At 40.0% G+C, this 21,141-nt stretch overlaps 1 protein-coding gene across 2 annotated transcripts; it reads left to right on the top strand.

Annotated features, from left to right (window-relative positions):
- The first annotated feature begins 3,048 nt into the window (after positions 1-3,048).
- ccdc187 (coiled-coil domain containing 187) lies at positions 3,049-21,058 on the top strand. Of its 2 annotated transcripts, XM_005731672.1 has the most exons (14): positions 3,049-3,415; positions 3,712-3,807; positions 10,398-10,460; positions 11,221-11,359; positions 11,545-11,635; positions 12,168-12,200; positions 17,393-17,471; positions 17,964-19,307; positions 19,797-19,918; positions 20,025-20,096; positions 20,181-20,315; positions 20,460-20,554; positions 20,639-20,733; positions 20,814-21,058. In XM_005731672.1, exons 2-14 carry the CDS (start codon positions 3,759-3,761, stop codon positions 20,960-20,962), a joined length of 2,466 nt encoding a protein of 821 aa, XP_005731729.1. In that variant the 5' UTR covers positions 3,049-3,415; positions 3,712-3,758; the 3' UTR covers positions 20,963-21,058. The 2 variants fall into 2 exon arrangements, with proteins under 2 accessions (XP_005731729.1, XP_005731730.1); XM_005731673.1 differs by lacking the exon at positions 12,168-12,200.
- The last annotated feature ends 83 nt before the right edge of the window (positions 21,059-21,141 follow it).

The following is a 21,141-nucleotide window of genomic DNA, read 5'->3' as shown; positions in this document are numbered from 1 at the left end:
AATTTCTCAGTAAATCACATGATAGGGTTGGGCTGGTTTCTCTGTGGGTTCACCCGAAACCTTGGCTGATTGTGACCCACACCCGTTTTCACACCTTGGCTCTCGTGATTAGGTAGAGGATCAATAGGGGGTCGACAACCCTCCCATGGAGCTTAAAATCTGGGAAAAAAGACTTAAACTCTTTCATGGCATGCATTTTTAATTTCTCTTTGCTATTTGGGCTGATTGGGCAAAATTTAGTATTGTGCTCTAGACAACCCAAAATGTGATGTCTACACACCAGGTCCTAGGAGGTTAAAGAAGTCCAGACGCTTTTCTTTCCAAGCTCCTTAGACTACGATGACCTGGATGACTGAGAACCTTTAAGATAAGATAAGATAAGATAAGATAAGATAAGATAAGATAAAACTGTATTAATCCCTCGGGTGGGTTCCTCTGGGAAATTCGGTTTCCAAAAGCACAGCACCGACAGAAGTTACAGTTACAGAATATTATATATATACACACACACACACACACACACACACACACATATAAATACAGAGACATATATAAATAAAATATATGAAGGGGATAAATAGAATAAATAGGAATAAAAATAAAAATACAAGTGAATTGCACATTTCAAGTATTGAGTCTATTGCACTGTTGACTATTAACAAAAGTATTGCACAAAAGCTATTGCACAGTGAAGTGAAGAGGCACTACAGCTTAGTTGTTCCCCCCTCCTTTGTCCACCTGTCTCCCCCCCTCCAGAGAGGAGTTAAACAGTTTGATGGCGTGTGGGACAAAGGAGTTTTTAAGTCTGTTAGTTCTTGTCTTTGGGAGAAGCAACCTGTCACTGAACAGACTCTTCTGGTTGTTAATGGCCGTGTGCAGAGGATGCCCAGCATTGTCCATAATGTCCAGCAGTTTTTTTAGTGTCCTTTTCTCTGCCACTGTCACCAGAGTGTCCAGCTTCATGCCGACCACAGAGCCAGCCTTCCTGATCAGTTTCTCCAGCCTGCATGAGTCCTTCTTTGCTGTGCTGCTCCCCCAGCACACCACAGCTTAGAAAAGTACTCCAGCAACCACTGACTGGTAAAACATCCTCAGGAGCTTCCTGCAGATGTTAAAAGACCTCAGCCTCCTGAGGAAGTACAGTCGGCTTTGGGCTTTTTTATACAGGTGCTCTGTGTTGCATGACCAGTCCAGTTTATTGTCCACCCACAGCCCGAGGTACTTGTACTTGTTGACCACCTCCACCTCCTCCCCCTCTGTCTGAACCGGCAGTGGACCTTCTCTGGACCTCCCGAAGTCCACAATCAGTTCCTTAGTCTTTGAGGTGTTGAGTTGCAGGTGGTTTGTGTGACTCCATGCGACAAAGTTCCTCACCAGACTTCTGTACTCCTCTTCCTGATCATCCCAGATACACCCCATGATGACTGTGTCATCTGCAAACTTCTGAATGTGGCATAATTCAGAGTTGTAGCAGAAGTCAGAGGTGTACAGGGTGAAGAGAAGAGGGGACAGCACAGTTCCCTGTGGTGCTCCTGTGCTGCTGACCACTGTGTCAGACGTGATGTCCTTCAGCCTGACAGACACAACTGAAAGTTACATCTCTCCATCTCAGCTCCATAATAAAATACTGAGCAGGAAAACACAAAGAAGGAATTTCATATTTGGACATTGTTAGGTGTGGTATAACAAGGCCATTCATAGTCTTGGCGATGCATACAGAGAAAGAGGCTCGTAGACACAAGTGACGCCTTTTATTTCATGGTATGGGAATAGCCTCGGGTGACTACTTTTCATGCACCACACAAAGTCTAGAAAGATGCTTTTCGCTGGCTTAACACCTGCTAAAAATGTGGTCACCACCAGGTGGAAACGCCATGTGCTAGTTGAATTGAATGAGACCCCCTCCGGCCCAATCTCTTTCTCTCCATCTGTTTATTTCTTTGATACTCTCAAGTTGAATTCTTCTTCTTCTTGATCTGATTCCCATGCTTGTTTGTTTTTTGGTTAATATGCCCTTATTTACCAACCTTTATCCCTGAAAACATCGGACTGTCTAAACCTCCTGAAAATCATGCATCTTAAAACTACGCCTCACATCAACAAGTTATAACAATCCAAACATTGCCATCCTTTTCAACTACGAGACCAGAGATTTCTTTCTAACTTGCCAATATTTCAGCGGCACAAACGCAGCCAGCAGAGGGCATCGTTACGTTTAGAAACGTTACGTTTAATAGTTGTCATTTTACACATTACCAGTAAATTGGGTTTAAATGTATTTCTAAGGGGGGAATCGTATTCTTAGTCAGAGCTGTCTCTCTCCAATATTATCAGTCTTAAAACTGTCAGTCTGGCTTATTATCTGTACACTGCAGGAAATGTTAGTTCTGCCTATTATTTCTGCACAAATCTAGTTTTTTTTTCCTTGAAGCAGATGTTGAGTGAAATTAATTATCAGCTTTGAATTCGACAGATAGATTCCTTCCTCAGCTCCCTCTCTCAAATGTCTTTCCGTTCTTTCCCATCTCCATGCTTTGCAATTAAACCAATAAACACAGCCTACTATATTCAAACTACAGCAATAAAAAGAATACATAGTAAAGTATAGCCTATGCCGCTCTGGAAAATGTGAGCAATTGGAACATTTGAGATGCCTTCAAGGACTGTTGAAAAATACAAATTCACTCGCTGAACAACTATGTATGCTTAGGCCTGGACAGCATTACTGGAGCTTTAATAGTAACCAAGATGGGTGTCACCAACTTCAGTGTCCTGCTACCACGTGTCCAATCTGAATTCATAATCACCTTTGGCCTGAATTGAGCTCTTCTTTCCTTACAGTATTATTATTATTATTATTATTATTATTATTTTCTATACCGACCTTTTATCCTGCCTCTGCCTCTGCCACCGAAGAAAACGGGCTTTTCCTGGAATGAAAGAGCTGGTAAAACATTTGGCAATACATTTGAATTTTTATTAAGATACCGTGGCTCGTGATAGACGAGAGCCCGAGTTTCGGTTTGCACGTAAAGGCAGCATCTTTTAACCGCCCACACTGTTGCCGAACAGGAGCTGCGAAGAAGCAGCAGCCGGAGCGACAGACTGTGGGCTAAGTTTGTCCGCCCTGGCTTACCATCACGAGTCTACGGGTCTTTGTTTCTGTGATGAACAAGTACCTCCGCTTTCGCTTAAAATTCACACCCAAAGTAGAGGCGTTAGAAACGGTCAAGTGAGCTCGTGACATTTTGCATAGTTTGTAGCACAGACAGAGAAACAGGAAAGGAGAGAGGGAGGGAGAAGTGCGAGCGACTCCAAAGTTGACACTTCGCTGTCATGTTTGGTACTTGTTGAATAGGCTGTGTACAAACACAACACTGCAGTGTGTGCGTGGGCGGCTGCGTGCTGGGAACAGGTAGGGCTGCTGTTATTTTACTTTGTTCTGCAAGTGGCCTTCAAATTATGTTTACATTACATTCTAACCTTTAGTTAATGGCAACGGTAGCGTTGCTCCTGGTAGCCATTGATCTCAGCTAGTTAGTGAGTAATCAGCTCTGTGGGCGAATATTAGTGGGTTAATATCTGTTCAGTATGTTTATTACCAAATGTTTTATTTGAGGTTCGAGTTCACTGTGGTTGTCTGGCGTGGAAACTCATTGCTTCTTAATTTTGCTGTATGTTAATTAAGAACCAATTTCTTTCTGTTGCCAGAGTCTTCTGTATCACCATGAGGCTTTAAGGGCACAGGGAGGACAGTGATGGCAGAGCTGGAGATTGACCAATCCAACCTTCCACGTGTCCAAGAAGGTAGGCTTATACACTCCCACACAGACCCAACTTTAGCAGCTATAGAAAGTTCAAGAGAAAAGTGGTTCTTTGTATGTCTGGAGAAAAGCTTTGTGTGTGTGCGTGTTTAGCCTCTATACATGCAGGTTAGAGATCATGGGCACTTACTGAGCTACAGACATGCAGCCCGTAAGAGTTTTTATTGACACTCTACTCTAGCTAAGAGCAGACTTGTCTACCCTTCTGTTTGAGAGAGAATGAGAGCGACCACTTTGTATCCTCTCATTTTTGTGTTATGACTAACTTAAATCAGTGCTCTGTATCTACATCGGATAAGAAGTGTCTTGTTGTGTGTTGTGGCTGATGCAGCAGACAGTGCAGATTTAAGTGCTGTGCTGCATGGTAACAGGAATAAAGCTGGTACCGAATTGTCTGTTAGGAAATCTAAAAAACTCTAGTCTATTTATTGCAGTCAAATTGAATTGCTTTGTATGCAATCACGAGAAAAAAATAAACACACAGTGATCTGATGATATTTCAATCAAGTTTAATAATTGTTCAAATGGACTAAGCATCTAAAAAGAACTGATCGTCTTTTATGAATCACTATCTAACAAAGGAAACGTGCGCATCATTAACGCTGTTCAAACAACTGAAGTATGAGCAGGGTTTTTCCCTGCAACAGGTTGGTCTGGCCTTTCACCAAAGGAAAATCACCAGGACAAAAATATTTTTAACCAGCATTTTCTAAGTAGGGGTTAGTTTGCCCAATCTTAAAAACAAAACCATTTTTAATTATTGTACGGCCAGAAATAACAAGCAAATGCAAGCATTATAAAAGGTACCAAAACCTCTTTGTCCAAGCTTTATTTGAACCAGTCATTTTTATGTGCGCAGTCAATCCCCCAAAAGGCTGAGCCTGGAAAAAACTTGATGAGGGTCCATGCACATGTCCAGCCAGCTTTAGGTTTATTAAGCTGGTTTCCCGTATAGAGTTTGGGACAGCAACCATACAGGAAAGACTAAAGCCAGGTAAAATAAGGCTGGAGTACAAAGTTGTTGTGTACAAAGGGTCATGTTGCATTGCTTTACAGAGATTGATCTCATGAGTGACAGAACTGGCATGCTGGATGCAGATAAGAGCAAAGAATGAGATAGCTGGGATATGTGAATCCATGGGAAAGAAAGGGGAATTCAGCTCAGATGAAGGTGCTCTGCAAAATACTCACAATTATGTGCTTGTTTTTTTTTTAGCTTGGTATAAATGGTGGGACAAAATTGAGCTTATTCATTGTTTGTCTTTGTTGTGTTGTAGCTGTCAGTCTACAACAATACATTTCAGCCCTTCTACAAACAGCTTTCTGCAAAATAGTTAAAAATGAAATCAGTGCATTATAATCGTTGTTGAGGTAGGATATATTCCTGTAACAAGCCATACCTACTCTATTCAGATCAAGTATTTTCTTTGCAGTACTTCCAAGCACTTTGCAACTGGTTCTGTAATGTGTGCCTTTCTCTTGTTTTGTATATATTTCTCCTGTTTGCTATTTATTTCTGCTGTCCACTATTTCATTTTTATTCCGGCACAGTTGATGCGGAGCACCAACAATTTTGTTGTGCATGTACAGCGACAATAAAGGGCTATTCTATTCTATTTTATTCTATTCTATTCTATTAAACTGGTAACAAAGTGTATAAATTGTCGGTTGAGCATATTCTTATTTGTAGTAACAGTAATATATGATAGCAAATATAAAGCTCAAGATCCGAACTGGGTCAACAGCCCGATCTGAATTTGTCTTCAGTCATTTTAAGCTATAGATTGAAAATTATTCAGCACAATACATTTAAAATGTTTTAAACAAATATGAATTTATTGTCTAGCATATTCAGTATAGTTAGAGAAGCGTGTATATATGGAAAGCAGGAATGTGTATTGGCAAGAATATGGTGATACTATGCGTACCACGATACAAGCATAAATATATTTTAAACATGCCAATGTGGGTATTAAATATGAGCAGAAAGAAAAAAGCTAAGCAACGCCACAATATTGTCTCGGTGTTATTAAGATGCAGCGCTAAATTGATTTTTATCTGCTTGCATGTAAGTGTGGAAACATTCACAGGTTAGGAACTTGTAAGCTGTCGCCTCAGTGAAGACTCATTCTTTGGCATGTCCAAGCTAATGAATGGGATAGAAGTAGGTCTGCGAGTCTTTTTATCAAGGGAGATAATTCAGCACTCCACTCTTGTTTCCACACACAAAGGGCACACTGTGCAGCTTAGCATTTTCATGCTTTATTGAGCAGGGGCCAGTGCACAAACAAAGCCAGTAATAGCACCTATAAACTTGTCAATGAGGCAATTGCAGTATGTAAATCATCTGTCTGGTCACTGATTTTTTTTTCTTTATCCATTATCTTTTTTACCAGAGAGACATTTTCTCTTTTTAGTTCTGCGATGGTTTACTTTGTGTTCTTTTGTGCATGCATATGCTTCCTTTTTTCCTAAGAGCCAAAGTTTCCCTTGTCCCTTTCCACCTTCACTTTCCTCACCATTTAAGAGCCCTGGCAAAGTCAGCTTTCTTTGTTTCCACTGCACCCCTTATCAGTTCCTGTTTTTTCCCTCCTCTCCTGCTCCTGATATAGCCTGATGTGCTGAGGGAATGCAGCTCCCAGAGGAATTCCCCCCCACCTCCCCCTCATTCCTAATTTCACTCTCACCAACTGACCCAGAGTCCCAATACCCCTCACCTCTCTTTGTTCTCCCTGACAAACTGGTCCAGTTCAGGAGTTATTTGGCCCAGTATGCTGCGTTTATAGCACAACACAAAGATCTGTGGGATGGCCAGGCACTTCGTGGTGGAATCTTGTGCAGAAAAAGCAGTGAGGAGGAGAGCAGAACAGTCCAGAGAGGAAGGGAGCGAGAGGAGAGAGCATGTGGGCGGTCGGTGGGGGATTTTGGCTGAAAATAGAACCCTTGTCATTTCTCCTTTAGCCGGTTTCTTTGTTTGGCAGGCATTTGCAACTGCTTCTATCCAAGTAGCTGTGAAGATGAAAGTGAAATATCTCTGTCAGTGTTTGAGCGGCTGTTCCTGCGCGCTGGATCATAGACATGATCTGCATAATTTTGTTTTGGAAGATCGGCTGTTAGTGCGCTAATAAAAACACATTCACTTATGTGTTTCTGTATTATGAGTGAAGGTTGCAGTTGAAAAAAATGCATTTAAATGTATGGAAAACAGACTTTTCCATACGACTGTCTAGGCTTTAAGGTCATAGCCGTGGTAGGTTCTTGCTTAAAAATTGGATATTACAAAAGTCAAACTAGTGGGAAGTTCTGTGCTATACAGTGATGCTGACTCAGGCTTTGTTTTGTTTATTTTTTTGCTTTTTTTACATTATGTTTTTGCTTTGTACTCTTTCTCACTCTCAGTGGATCTTATCCTTGTTTTTTCCAAACGTAGCATTAATTTTTTTTCTCTGCTAGATCTTTGATTCACTATCCTCTTAGAAAACAGACACAACCTCATTAAGGACCTTCATTAAGAAGCTTACAGTTGGATTGCCTGCAGTCACACTGAGCATATGTTTTTTGGGGGGGATTGGTGGCTCTGAGTGTCTCACACCTTGTTTCACAAAACCTGTTTAGAAGTAACAATTGTGAAGTCTCTGTTTCCAACCCCTATAGCAGTGCTGTGGAAAAACAAGTTCGCCCACAATGCAGACACACCCACATGCACATCCATGCTCATGCCAGAGAAGACTGTCATTTCTTTCATTTTCCCCTCATTTTCCGCTTTGCTCTTCTTTCTTCGTTGGATTCGAAGAGTAAATTGTTTGGACTTGTCATTTTGTACCGTCGGATAAAATCAATCCTTCGACTTAAACCCTCCTCACCGGCAGACTGGACCCATAAGGGCAGGTTAGAGATCCATTTAGCGGATAGTCTCTTAAGCTCAGCGACAGGTGTAAGTGGTAATGCATGTCTGTTTTGGTAAAATTCTCAGTGTAGGCTTGTAGGGTCGTTCGTGTTGTAAAGAGGCTCCCTTTGGGGCTTTGTGCTGTCTGGGTGATTTTCATGGCCTGTGACAGTTGAGCCTCTCTAGATTGAAACCTACTCCTCAGAGACTTCTTCTTAGCAGGTTGTTTTGTTTTTTTTAAGCAGTGTTTCAGGCATTTGGGTCATGGTTTTTTTTTTGTTTTTTTTTACTGTCCTATTTTCAAACAAGGAAGAGCCTTTGATTGTTTATAAAACGTTGGATACAATTGTGTTTTGTATAAATGAAGAAAATTGTATTAAGCATTATAGGATTAGGCGTTAGTGGTCAAGATAAAGTTCAACAAAATGCGAGAGGAATGCATATTTAGATAGGTATGAGTTAGATATGAATGAATGTCTTGAAACATTCTTCAAGCTTGGAATGGATCAAACACCTGATGTTATATTTGTATTCACCTGCTGTCCTGTAATCCTAATATATCCCTCTTAGAATGAATGTCGACGCCACCAATTTGTTGTCGTCATCAGTATTACCATCTAATACATCTCCAGATAGTAAGTACATTTCAGAGATCTTGGTCTGCCTTTTATTTAAAACCTTTTTTGGGTAAATGTGTACTTCATTTGTCTATACACCTTTAATAATAACATGCTGCTCTCCATTAAGCATCCTCAAGCAAGTGGCAACCTGACCCCTGAACAATCCAGTGCAATTTAATACAACAGCCCTGGCACAAATTCTTTTTTTTTTTTTTATACCCGCTCATATTAATAATTTTTTGTTGACAGTTATGTGTTTATTTTGAGGCTGTGGTTAAAGGTAAAATTTTCCTGGACATCTGTCCATCCACTTGTTCAACTTATGGTCACAGCTGCCTGGGTACAGGCTTTACCAATCTGTCACAGGGCTAGAAGGAAGAGCATTAGAAGTGTCTCTCAGTCTAAAAACTTACAAGCATCAGAAATTGAGTAGCTTTGATAGTATGTAAGCTCATGCTGGTGTACCCAATTGTCCAAGCAGTATATATCACTACTAGGTTTTCCTGAAAGTTTAGAAATATTATCTGTCTATATATCCTAAAAAAGGCTAAAAGAATAATAAAAAAAAACCCCAACAATATCAATGTAAAATGTGTTATAGCCTGCATATAAATTTTAAGCTTTCACAAGCTAATCAGGTTATCTTAAACAACTGAAAGCATGTGTGCAACATTTGTGGAGCCATTGTTTCCACAACCGTTACACAGCCCGCTGTGTTGGGCTCAGTGGATGGATTAGCCGAAGGACAGGTGTTTTTAATTGGCCCAGTCTCTGGCTCAGCATGAAAGGTTTTCAGCAGTGAGCTAAATCTCCTCTTAGACACTGTCCTCTGTCGTTCTTTTGCTATTTAGAAGCCTCCATTGTACGAAAAAGCAACTCTCTGGGTTCCCTGATGAAAATCTATTAGGTAGCTAAGCGGTTTTGGCGGGGTCACTGTAAGCTGTGTGAGTGGAGAAATGGAAGAGTTGGAGAAACATCTAAGCCACAATGCTGCTGTCTGTGTTCATTTTCTCCTGAGTAACGTTTGAGTTTGTTTGACAGATCTTTAAACACAGATAAGAAGCTACTGTGCCTCATTAAGGACTACTGTAAGCACTTAATATGTTTATAGTTTAGAATAACAATTGTATAATTCTTATGTTCTTAAGTCTATGTTAAAGTGCTAGTCTTTGCAGCACTCTCTGGTGAGAGTTCACTAATGACATGAAACTGATATATTTTATTGCCATATCTAGCAGCAGGTGGCCAGACTATTGGATCACAGGATATGAAAGACTTGTGGCTTGATATGGAGTACCAGACAGAGTTGGAATACAGCAAGCTTGTAGTTAAATCCTTTGGATTTATGTCAGCCTTACAGCTTTCATTCGACACACTGTACATTTGTACCATCTGCAATAACTTAAAGGTTTGCAGTCAGCTGCTCTTAAACTTTGCATATTCATTTGGTAGGCATAGTGAGCACATAAGTGAAAGAAAAGCATGCATCTCGGCATCTCTTAGCATCCTTTTAACAATGAGTGAATGACTGTGTGTTGTACTGCTGTTACTGTTAAAAGCTGCTCACGCACACGTGTAGCACATGAGCATCGCTCAGGACGGTGGAACTGCTATTTTGCTCTAAAAGTCTGTGACTGCTAATTTTGGGCACTTGAATCTTTCTCTGAAATGCAGCTACCCTGCTATAAACATTTTATAAGATCCTTTCATGTATTTAACAGTGATGCCAGAGTGGTGGACTGTTGCTTTTTTCATTTTAAAGGGACACTCCTCTGCTTTTGTCTGTGTCGTGTAAACATCCATCATAACACACAGCACTTGTATCCTATTGTTTCCCTTTGGACAGACTGTTGGACCAAAAGCAGCACAGTTCATCCAAAGGCTTAGCTTTTGTTTTTCGATGGAGCCATTGACATCCATTCCTGACTGCTGTCGGTTTTCTGTTGTTTTAGTAATCGTCAGCCTCTGAGAACTCCTCACTTTATTAAACACTTGTATCCCACCCCTTCATTCATTTGTGAGCACTTTGTAACTGTTTGTAAATGTTGCTGTTGTCTGTTGTTTCAGTGTGCCAGTGTTTTGCTGTGCTGGAGGATGGAGCGCTGGCACACAACCTGCAAGAGCAGGAGAGTAAGTACAAAGTTAAGCAGCTATTTGACAGCTGCATACTGTGCAAGCGTCTACTAACTTCTATTATGTGAGCTGCACTCCATTCTGTCTCAGTGAAACCCAAACTGTATGTTGGGTTCATCTTTTCCTGAAGTATTCACAACCGCAGTGTTACGCTGCAGACTTGCCAAGGACTTTAGAATTGCACTGGTGTGCCAAATAATGCAATCCAAAACAACAGCTCCCTCGAGCATTTTAATTACGGTACGCAACCAAAATTTTATGAACACTTTTCAATAAGCGTCAACTCTCGCACTAAAACCATCTTTATAAAGGTAAAAACGTATGGCATTGCTGTTGGATTGTTTGCGTTAGATTGGATTTTATTGCAAAAACTTATATTAAATTGACACAAAGAGATAGAAAAGATTATATAACAACCAGATGTATATGTACTACATAACATATGTATTTCCATGAAAGCCTTTTTGGTTGCTGCTGTGGTGTCTCTGTACATCTTTGTAAAAAAAAAAAAAGCCATACAATTTGGTATGTATTTTTAAGATTCCTCGAAAGTGTCATCACTGAAGAGCTGGCATGCAGCAAACCATGTTTCAGATAATCAAAACATTAATAATGATTTAAAATGAAAACAGATTTAAAGTTCAAATGCAATATAGTAAATATTAATTCATATGTAATAGATCAAATACGGTCCCTTTTGATACTTGCATTGCACGTTGCCTTACTATCTCCCCTTTTCTCTGCCTTGCACTTACAGTCGAGCAATACTATACCACCAACATTCTGAAGAACCAGCTTGTGCAGAATGACATCCGTGTAGCCAAGAAGCTGCAGGATGAAGAGGAGGAGCAGCAGGCCCAGCAGAGTGCCCTTCAGAGACAGGCCTCCAGACAACTGTAGGTGACTCCTCAAAGCACACTCCTGCAATAACCACACTGTGCTACATGCAACCCTTACGCGACTGCATGGAAATTTATTGCACAAATTTATGTCTTCTTTTACTTTGCTGCATGTTATGTTGATTATTGTATCCATAAATCACAAATATGAGAAGTAATTTTCTTCTGCGACTGCTTTGTAGAGAGGAGCAGGACTTTGAGTATGCCCGTGTGATTCAGGAAGAACTCCAGAGATGTGCTGAGGAGGCTCAGAGGAGGGAGCTGGATGATGAGGTGAGCTTTTACTCACATCTCTTTGCTTACATAGCATATTTTATTACCAACCTGTGCATAAATATTTTTTTTTTTAAAAAGCAATGTGTATTTAATCTTCTTTTACAGTACCCAACATTCAAAAAAATAAATCTACCTTTATGGAGATAAGAAGAGTCTGGTTGGACCCCTTTGAAATGAGATGATGCATACATCTCAAAGGGTTTACCCAAATATTGGAACTTTATCATAACCTTAAATGGGTTATTTACCTTAGCACCCATGCTCGCTATAGCCTAGGTTAACTGGGGAGCTTAACCATGACCTGTCATGCATTTAACCAAATAGGGAGAAACCTGTTAGGTTTGGTAACTTTGAACATATTTGATTTTTAAAAAATCTTATCTTTAGCTCAGTTGACTTTGATGGAAAGTGTACTAGTGTTATAATACTACATGGCTGGTACGCTCATCTTACTATAATATACAAAATCTCTCTCTGTCTTTCTGCATGTTCATTTTTTATGTGTGTGTGACCGCCAACACCTCCCTAGATGATCAGGAGAGCATCCAAACTTGGCACACAGGTACATCTTAGGCCCATGAAGGTTCTTATCTATATCAGATATTGTGATGTTGTAACTAGCAACGGGATAAAATAATCTGTTTTCAGCATTACTGTCCCTATAACACTTTATGAAAGTATTTTATCATTTTTATGATAGTTTTCATGACAGTAGTATCTAATTTATATCCACAAATTTTCAGTTATATTTATCCTGATGTCATCATAATATCATAACCTATTAATGTTCTAAAAGAACCTGTTTTTTTACCTGTTTTCTGTTATTTCAGTTTCAAAATAATTATATCTCATTCATATACATAAAAGCTGAATTATACATGATCTATCGTGTCTTCATGTTGCCTAGTAATCAATCAGCAGTAGGCTAAAATTACCCTTTTTTGCATTTATGCACCTTCAACGCCTTATAATATCATCATTTTAATGTCACAGCGCACACAGGTCAAACAATACAGTAGCATGAGCATGCATTTGTATTTTAAATGTATTTCTTAATGTGTATCTCTTTCTTGTGCAAATCTATAGTTTTAAAGTCAAGTCAAGTTCAAACCACTATAGACTATTCTAGAAGATATAGACATGCTCCTTGAATGAAAGATGTGCAAAGTAGAAAATTAGTTTTCCTCTACCAGCCTCTCATTTTTGTCATTTTTAATTTAAAGGCTCCATGGTATTAACTCCGAACTGAACGGTTCCCCTGATAATAAGATAAAAAACCTTGACAGCAAACTTTGCAAAGTAAAATATTGTGAGGGATTTGTTCCTGAAAGAGGAACAAATCCTTTCCCATGGGCATCAAGTTGCTGGCAGTAACCAGAGCAGAACAGGATACTGTATGAACAAGTTTACCTTCAGCACAAACTAATACTTGGAGAGATACTCGTTTCCCGTCTGTCCTTGGAAGTATGAGCATTTCTTTCTTTTGTTAAAAGGGATAGCACAAATATATTTTTTAACTCTTTTTGTATGATATGCATACAAACGTACAAAACAATGTGAAAAAAATCAGGTGAAAAGTAAGGAAAAATCATTTTTTTATAGGATTTAGTGATGGTAAAAGGTAAATTAATACCACTGGCATTCCCCTTTTAAAGTCAGTGAATTCACACACAGCACAGGGACTCATAGGCATTTATGGCACTTAGGATGTATTTATATATCATTTAATTATGCGCCTGTTACAGGGAGTATCATATGGCTCATTCTGCTCACACTTAGGACTAACTGAGTAAATAATGAATCCCACTGGCAGCAAAGTGCCGCTCTGGGCCTCGGGTGTATCCATCGCTCCAAAAGAGGGCTTTAAAAGCACGGTCAGCTGTTTAGCACAGTCGTTCAAGCGATGATGGCTCAAGCAGTTTCACCGGTGCTCCAGACATGGACCAGCAAGCGCTTTATCCAGAATGCATTCATATGTGCGCATTTAGTCATGCAAAACTTGCACACTGTCGTATCCTCAATTTTGTTGTTTAATATTTTAATCTCTAAATAAATCATTTAGATTCTAATAAGCTCTATTACAGAATGATGGCTTAAATGTTTTAGCCCCATTAGCTCTATGTATAGGAATATTACTTCTGACTGAAAATATTTCAACAGAAATGTATTGCTATGAAACTTTGTACTTACATTTATGATCTTGGGAAAAAGAAACCTATGACATCAGCGATCTCCTGATCATTTCGTTAGCGTTGCCATGAAATTAACAACTAACTAATACTATGATCAAGTTCAGTTCCTTAGTTTATCAACTGATATTTGCAAAATTAGTGCCATGTCTATTATCCATAGCTGCACTTTGCTTTTAGTGCTTATTGGTTTAACAAATTGTGCATTTTATGACGTGTCGATGTGAACTCGATAGCATGATGACATTATCATTTAGATGAATCACTATTTGACCTGAGTATAGCCTCAAAGATGTACAAGGTGTATCTGTTCATAAAATACGGTATTATGCAAAAGGCTCGACCCTCATTTCTTTACATTTTCCTGGGAAATAGATGCTGCAATTTAAGCATATTTTTGAAATGCAGTGTATAAGGCAAAAACAGATTTTGTGCAGTTTTAAGAAGCTTAAAAGTCAGTTTTTGGTATGACCACCTTTTCTTCAACACATCCTTAACTCTCTTAGGCGAGCTTTCTTGTAATTTCTGTAAATAGTCTTCAGGAATAGTTCTCCATTGAAGGACATTGAAAGCCCTTCTTTGGATGTTGGCTTCCTCTTGTTCCGTTTTCTGCCACAATGTTTTAATAATGTTGAGATCTGGGTTCTGAGACGCTATTGTCTGTTTTTCAATCTAGCTATGCTTTTATGCACTGTGATTGGCATCAGTGTCATGATTTAAAAAAAAAAAAAGCTATTCCCATTCAGATGCTTTCCAGATGGTGTTGCATGCTGGATCAAAAACGAACAGTAATTTTCTGCATTCATAATTACATCAAAACTCTAACCATGACAGCGCATCCACTGTGTTTTAGACACTGTAGACACTCACTGTTATCCTTCTGTCCTGATCTCCTGTAGAACCAAAATATTAAGATTTGGTTTATCTCTCCATAGGACTTCCTGCCACTCATTTTATTTTAGTCTAGTTCTTGTGTAATTTGGCATTCTCAAGCCTTTTCCCTTTCTTTATGAATGGCTTTTTGACAGCCACGCTTCCACTGAGACCATTTCTAGGTGGCCTCAGTGAACACTACACGGATCAACTGAAGGGCCATGCATCGAAGTCATGCGTCAGGTTTTTGCTGGATTTTTTCCCCCCTATTTCTTGAAGACATGTCTTTCAGCTTTGCAGATCAAAGTAGCAGATGTGTAACTTCTCTTGTCTCCACTTTAGTTTTCTCAGTGTGTTTTTTTTAAGGACACTTTGCACACCATCCCAAGATACTCCTTGCCCTTGGTAATCAGTACAAAAATATTATTTTATGCTGTCAAACTTTGTTATCTTTGACATTTTTTTATTATGCTAACAAAATGGCAACAGTTGATGTGTTTTTGTGACAGGCTGCTAGTAACAAAGTGCCTAAAGATTCAAATTAAAATAAGCTCTTTATTCCTCCCTTCACATTGGTCTCTTTTTTTATGCTTCAGTGATTTACAAGTAAATGTTAAATGGCTTAACAAACAAAAAACATTCCTCTGAAATTGCTCGTGTGGAGTTTGTCTCCTTAGACACAAGCTATAAAAGAAATCAGCCGTGGCTCAAGATGCTTACACAGTGCTGTACATCTAGTTTTAATATAAACAAACATGAGCATGACCATCTGGTTACAAATCCAAGTTTGCAATATAAATATAATGCTTGGATAGCTGTTTTTACATGTATCTATCTCCTGTTTATGGTATGGAAGTGAACCTCTACAGAGTTGTAAATACAAAAACAATTCATCTTGCAGCCAAAACATGGTTGTCCAACCAGATGGTTCTCATCAATCACCACTCCCACGGTGTTTGAATGTTCACACACAAGGCAAATCCTGCCCCCCTCAATGATGCTGTCTTGATGCATTTTGTATAACTTGCTTTACCAAAAAGAAATTCATCTGATTCTTTGAATAACATGAATGGTGTCACTGAGAAACGAGAAGTCAATTGTGCTGGAAAAAGTCATCGACTCAGCCATGAAAACTCTCCAGCTGGCCTGGTTGTCTGTTTCACATGGCTACTACAGCAAAATATTTTCTCTACATGGCAGTTTCCTTTTTGGAGAAGGCTGTGTACAAAAGCTCCTTGTTTGGCGGGTGTGAGGTCATAGAGGGCTATAAAATTCCTTGATCATTAGTAAAGGGGTTGGGTTTGAACTCTGTGGTTTACACTTTACATTAAATGTAAACCCTAGTTTACTTTTTTGGCTCTGCAGTATTTTCTTTTTATGAGTGTTGACGTGGGGATCAAATGATGGACTATTAGCGCACACGTTAGCTTGCTTTCCATAATGACGGGGAGATCAGAGGTGTTGATTAAATATTTGCCTCCCTGTAGATCGTGTCTTTAATTAAGGAACAGAAGGCATCAGGCTGTGCACTTTTAAATGCCAGATCCCTGTGGCACTGCACGCCTAACCTGCCATGGTAAGCTGCTGATTGTCTGCTGATGCTGGCAAAGTGGCTCACACAAATGTCCTGATTGCAAGGCAAAAGCAGCTGTGCTTGCTTTTGCTTATGATTTATGTTGTAAATGCTGCCCACAGAGGGAAATCTCATAGAATTCACTGGTTGAATTTTGATGATTTATTGGTAGCACAAAAAAGTAGCACTTAGATACATTGAAGCTGGACTGTAGAGACACACAGCTGCTCTGGTAAGACCAGACAATCCCCTGTGACAGTGTTACTTCAAGTGGAGCAGTGGCATTGATCTGCTTCTGCTGTAAAAGTTTACTTTTTCTTAATTTTTTCTTACAGGTTCTATTCAGTCAGAGTTCTAAATCCTGTGGTGTCTCTGGCCACCCAGAACAGAATTAGTTAAATGACCGCTATTAAGATGTCACATCACCTCCCAGCAGTATCAGATCCCTCAACATAACTCTGCATGTTCAATGTAGAAAGATTCCTGTCTTCATGTAAAAATGTGGTCTAAGGTTTTGGTCCATTTTGGTTGTTACCTCACCAATGAGAGCAAATCTAAAGGAGCTACGCGAGTTTAAAGAGTGGTGTGAGGTTTAAACCAACGAAGGAATATCTGGAGCCCAAGACAGCTCTCTGCTACATTATGAACAAAAGCAAAATCATCCATATGGGATATATTAATTCATGGATAAGATTTTCCTTCATTGTCAAATTGCAGCTGTTGATTTTATCTATGTTATATTGCCCTCTGTTGGTTGAAAAGGGTACAATGTATGTGGAGCCTCATTCTTGCAGTTATGTCGACTCATAGTTCCACATCAGTGTAACCCGACCATTTAGAGTGTCATTCTTTTAATCGGGCTCAGTTTTTTTGTTTTATAATTTAGTCTTTTATTTGCTCTTGTTTTTTTTGGGTTTTTTTTTTACTATGTCATACACTAAAAGATTGTGTCATTCTTCACATTATTTTATAGAAATGCCTTACATGTTGTTGGTGAATCTTGTTGAAAACTAAACTGGAAAATAGAAAAATATCTTTGATTAAGTGCTTATTTGATGGAAGAGATCATTTTATCTGCTGAAAGTCATATTTGTGTACACACTGGCCTTGTTTCCACAGGAAATTGCCAAACGGTTGCAAGAAGAGGAAGAGGAGAGTATCAGGAGACGAAGTAGAGGGTCAGGGAGCCATAGTGAAGGTAAAGCTTTATTGTATATAGTTATGAAGGTTATTTAGAAATTTTCACATTGTTTAAATAAAATGTTTTGGGGTTTTTGGATATTTTTAGTGGTTTGCAGAAGGCTTTGTTATACTATAGGACACAACCTGGCATTATTTAGCTTCTTACTAAACATTCTTGGCTCTGCTTGTGATCATTACTGCAGCTGCAGATACTACAAGGCCATGAATAAAAAAGTTGCTCATTTGTTCATGAATATCTTCATGTTTTTTTTTGTTCTAACTTGCTCTCATGTTTGTTTTGATATTGTCTTTAACGCATGGAATTACATTTTCAGCATTTGCAGGGCTCATTCTTGTATGTAAATGCATGGAAATATGTCAGTTATATTTCATCCATTTATACTAATTGTAGATTTTATTGCTGTGTTACCTCATCATTAATAATAATCACTAACAGACTCACCCACCCACCCACCCTTTTTTGTTTGCATGTTTGGCATTACCAAAGGCAGCACGAGTGACCCTGCACTGCTATCCCTACAACAGCACACACACAACAGCGTTTGCCAGGGGGAAGAGCAGTACCCTAGCACCACCACCAGGTGGCGATCCTCTACTTCTCACTCAGACATAACTGGGCCTCAGACTAACTCCCCAAGGGGGTTAGCAGCTCAGAAAAATACAACTTCATGGTCAAATCAAGGACACCCCAATTCCATTAGGCAAATTAGGAGTGAATTGAGAGAGCCTTTGAGTGAAAATTCAGATGACTCGGACACAGTTTTCTCTGAACAGCTCTCTGTTTGGTCCCAGAGGCTGAATGAAAGATTCAACACTGCACCTGCTCGACAGCGGGCATCTTTACATCAGCCACAAGAGAGAAATTGCAGAAGAGTTTACTCTCGTAGAACATTCTCAGACGAGTTCAGGGAGGAGAGAGAAGAGTGGGACGAGGACTTTTATGAAAATGGTGATCTGAATGAAGGGAGGCCTAGGAATCAGGATGAAGGGAGGCCTAGGAATCAGGATAAAGAGAGGAAGTACAGAGATGAGTATGATATCAGAGGTCAGGATCCAGGCTCTCAGTTCGTCGAGTTTAGAGAAAAGCGACGCAGTCACAGTGAATCTGTTCGACTGCATGACAGGGATACACACAGCAACAGAGACTTTGCAAAGACCTGGAGCTACAAGGACAGCCCTGACAAACACGTCCGTTTTCGAGATGATAAGAGGAGCTCTCGCAGGGAGCAGAGTGAAAGCAGCCAAGTGTGGAAGATGCTGGCCCGTGTCCTCAAAGAGAGGGGTGTGCCTGTGAAGCTTGGTGGCAATGGGGCGCCACTGCAAATAAGGCCTCAAAGCAGAGACAGCCAGGTGTTTCATGGGAGTGAGGTCTCCTGCGGCGACTCCCAACCACATCAGAGAGCCTTCCACAGAGCTGCTTCCACGAGGCACAGTTTCCATGGAGATATTAGGGAGAGAAAGAGATTGTCATACCGAGAGAACAGTGGGAGAGATCACAGAGAAGACCGAGACAGGCATCATGATAATGGAGAGATTTATGAGATTAGGAGAAGGGACTCAGACCTTTCTAAAAGAGAAAGACAAGGCAGTAGAAGGTGGAGTAACAATGATGAGAGGGGAGAGAGGAATGTAAATAATTATAGAGTCAGGAGGGCAGCAAGCGAGCGGAGGCATTTACACAGGACCGCAGAAGAAAGCTTAAGCTCAGAGGAGGAGCAAGACGTGGAGAGGAGAGTAAATGTACCCCGCCGAAGAGCCCCAGGACGTAGCCAAAGTCTCAGCACCAGCAGCAGGGCTTCAACCAGGGATAGGTCAAGGCGCACAGCAGCAGGTAACACTTAGACCTGCAGCCAACTCTAATCTGCAGAGGGAAAGCTTCCAGCATGGTGCTGTCCCTCTCTGTGTACATCTGCTCCTCTCATCTTCCCTTAATCATCCCCTTATCTGGACTTGGGCTTTAGTGGTGTCTTGATTACTGAAGTGGGACGTTTCCCTGTTTCATATCTACAAAATCAGTGGTCTAAAATAGTCTTTGCTTTGTACTTTAATTCTCTACTTTTCCTTCTTCTAATTCTTTTTTTTTTCTTTTCATCTTGAGGGTTGTAAGATAATTAATTCCAGGGAGTTGCTTTCATTTTGCATCTTTTCACCTTGTGCTGTCATTTCAAATGTCATTGTAAATAACCTTTCCCTGACTCTTTCGGTAAACTTGAATGATTAATGGGTGATGTTTTTTTTTTTTTTTAACAAATCATGTGCTCATCATCATCACAGTTGCTCAATTTTCTGTGAATTTGACACTGTCAAACTTCATCTTTAGGAGCACCACTTCAACCAGAGCTGAGTGAAACTAATCTGAGCCTGGGGGAGCTGCAGCAGGTTTTAGAAGATGAAGAACTGGCCCTCAAGCTACAGGAGGAAGAGGAAAAGCTGTTTGGGAGGGTAACTGATCCAAGAATTTAACATGAAACACTGTAGTTTAGAAGGTTAGCAGAAAAACAGAAGTTTGGTTTGTTGATCTGAACATTTACTTTCTGTTTCCTCACAGAACTCTCAGCCATCTCAACGTTGTCCTTATCCAGACGGGGACTTCAGAGTAGCACAAGTGGCACAGGATGAGGTGGAATGATAAACTGACATGTCATCAGTACCCGTTTATTTAACATCCAACTGATTAGTAAGATCATGCCTTTTGTTTGTGTAGGAAATTGCACGATTCATGCAGAAACAAGAAATTAAATCAAAGCGTAGATCTCGTGAGCTGGAAGGACCTGAGTCTTGGCGTGAGCATAGGGCGATGATAAATCATCATGACAGACGAGCTGCAAGAGAGAGACAGGTTTGTTTGAACATGTGGTTAGGAATTCAAGACAAAGACAAACATATACACAGACCTGTTATGCATATGTGTGAAAGGTCTTTTTTGGGTGTTTCTGCCAGCAGAGGTTTTAAACAAGCTGAGAAACCTCTTTGTTCATTTCAGGTCCAACGAGAGAGACTTGACTCAGAGGGCCTTCCTTCCCCGACTGAGGACTGCTCTCCAGAGAACCTTCCGCCAAGTCCCACCACCACTACACCGTAATTAACAAGTTAAATCTCTTAATTAATGCTGTATGTCTGATATTTCAAAAATATGGTGACTTATATCTGCTACATTTTTAGATCAGCCCAGCAGATTAGAAACATTGCAGAGGAATTGGATCCAACCTTCCAGGCGAGGAGGCAAGGCACAATGAGCCTCCAAATGGGACAAATGGGTATTTGAACTGAACTGAAATAAAACCACTGTTGAAACTGTTGAAACAATAACTTGACAGTTCCTTTTCCTCCATTGTAGGTCCAGCTACTCAGCCCCTTCCTGTGCCACAGTCAGGTCTAAATGAAATGCTTGAGGAGCCTACATTTATTCCGCCAACAAAGCGTCAAACAGACAAATCAGGACGAAGTAAATCCAAAGAGAAGAAGGAGAACTGCAAGCAACAGTGATCTCCAACACTGTGTTCTGCTGTAGGCCATACACCGTTTCTTTTATAACACTTAATCAGTTCAGCTAGAGTTCTCATTGCTTATTATTTTAGGGTTAAACCGGCCCGGATTGGCTTTCCTTCGGTTGCCCTTCTTGGCCTTTTTTTTTAGAGCAGTGGAATAAGGAGACTTTTTAGATT

This window comes from Pundamilia nyererei, unplaced genomic scaffold (genome assembly GCF_000239375.1).
Source record: "Pundamilia nyererei isolate P.nyererei 1_Seehausen unplaced genomic scaffold, PunNye1.0 scaffold00044, whole genome shotgun sequence".
Lineage (NCBI taxonomy): Eukaryota > Metazoa > Chordata > Actinopteri > Cichliformes > Cichlidae > Pundamilia > Pundamilia nyererei.
This window is presented reverse-complemented; position numbering and strand designations above follow the sequence as displayed.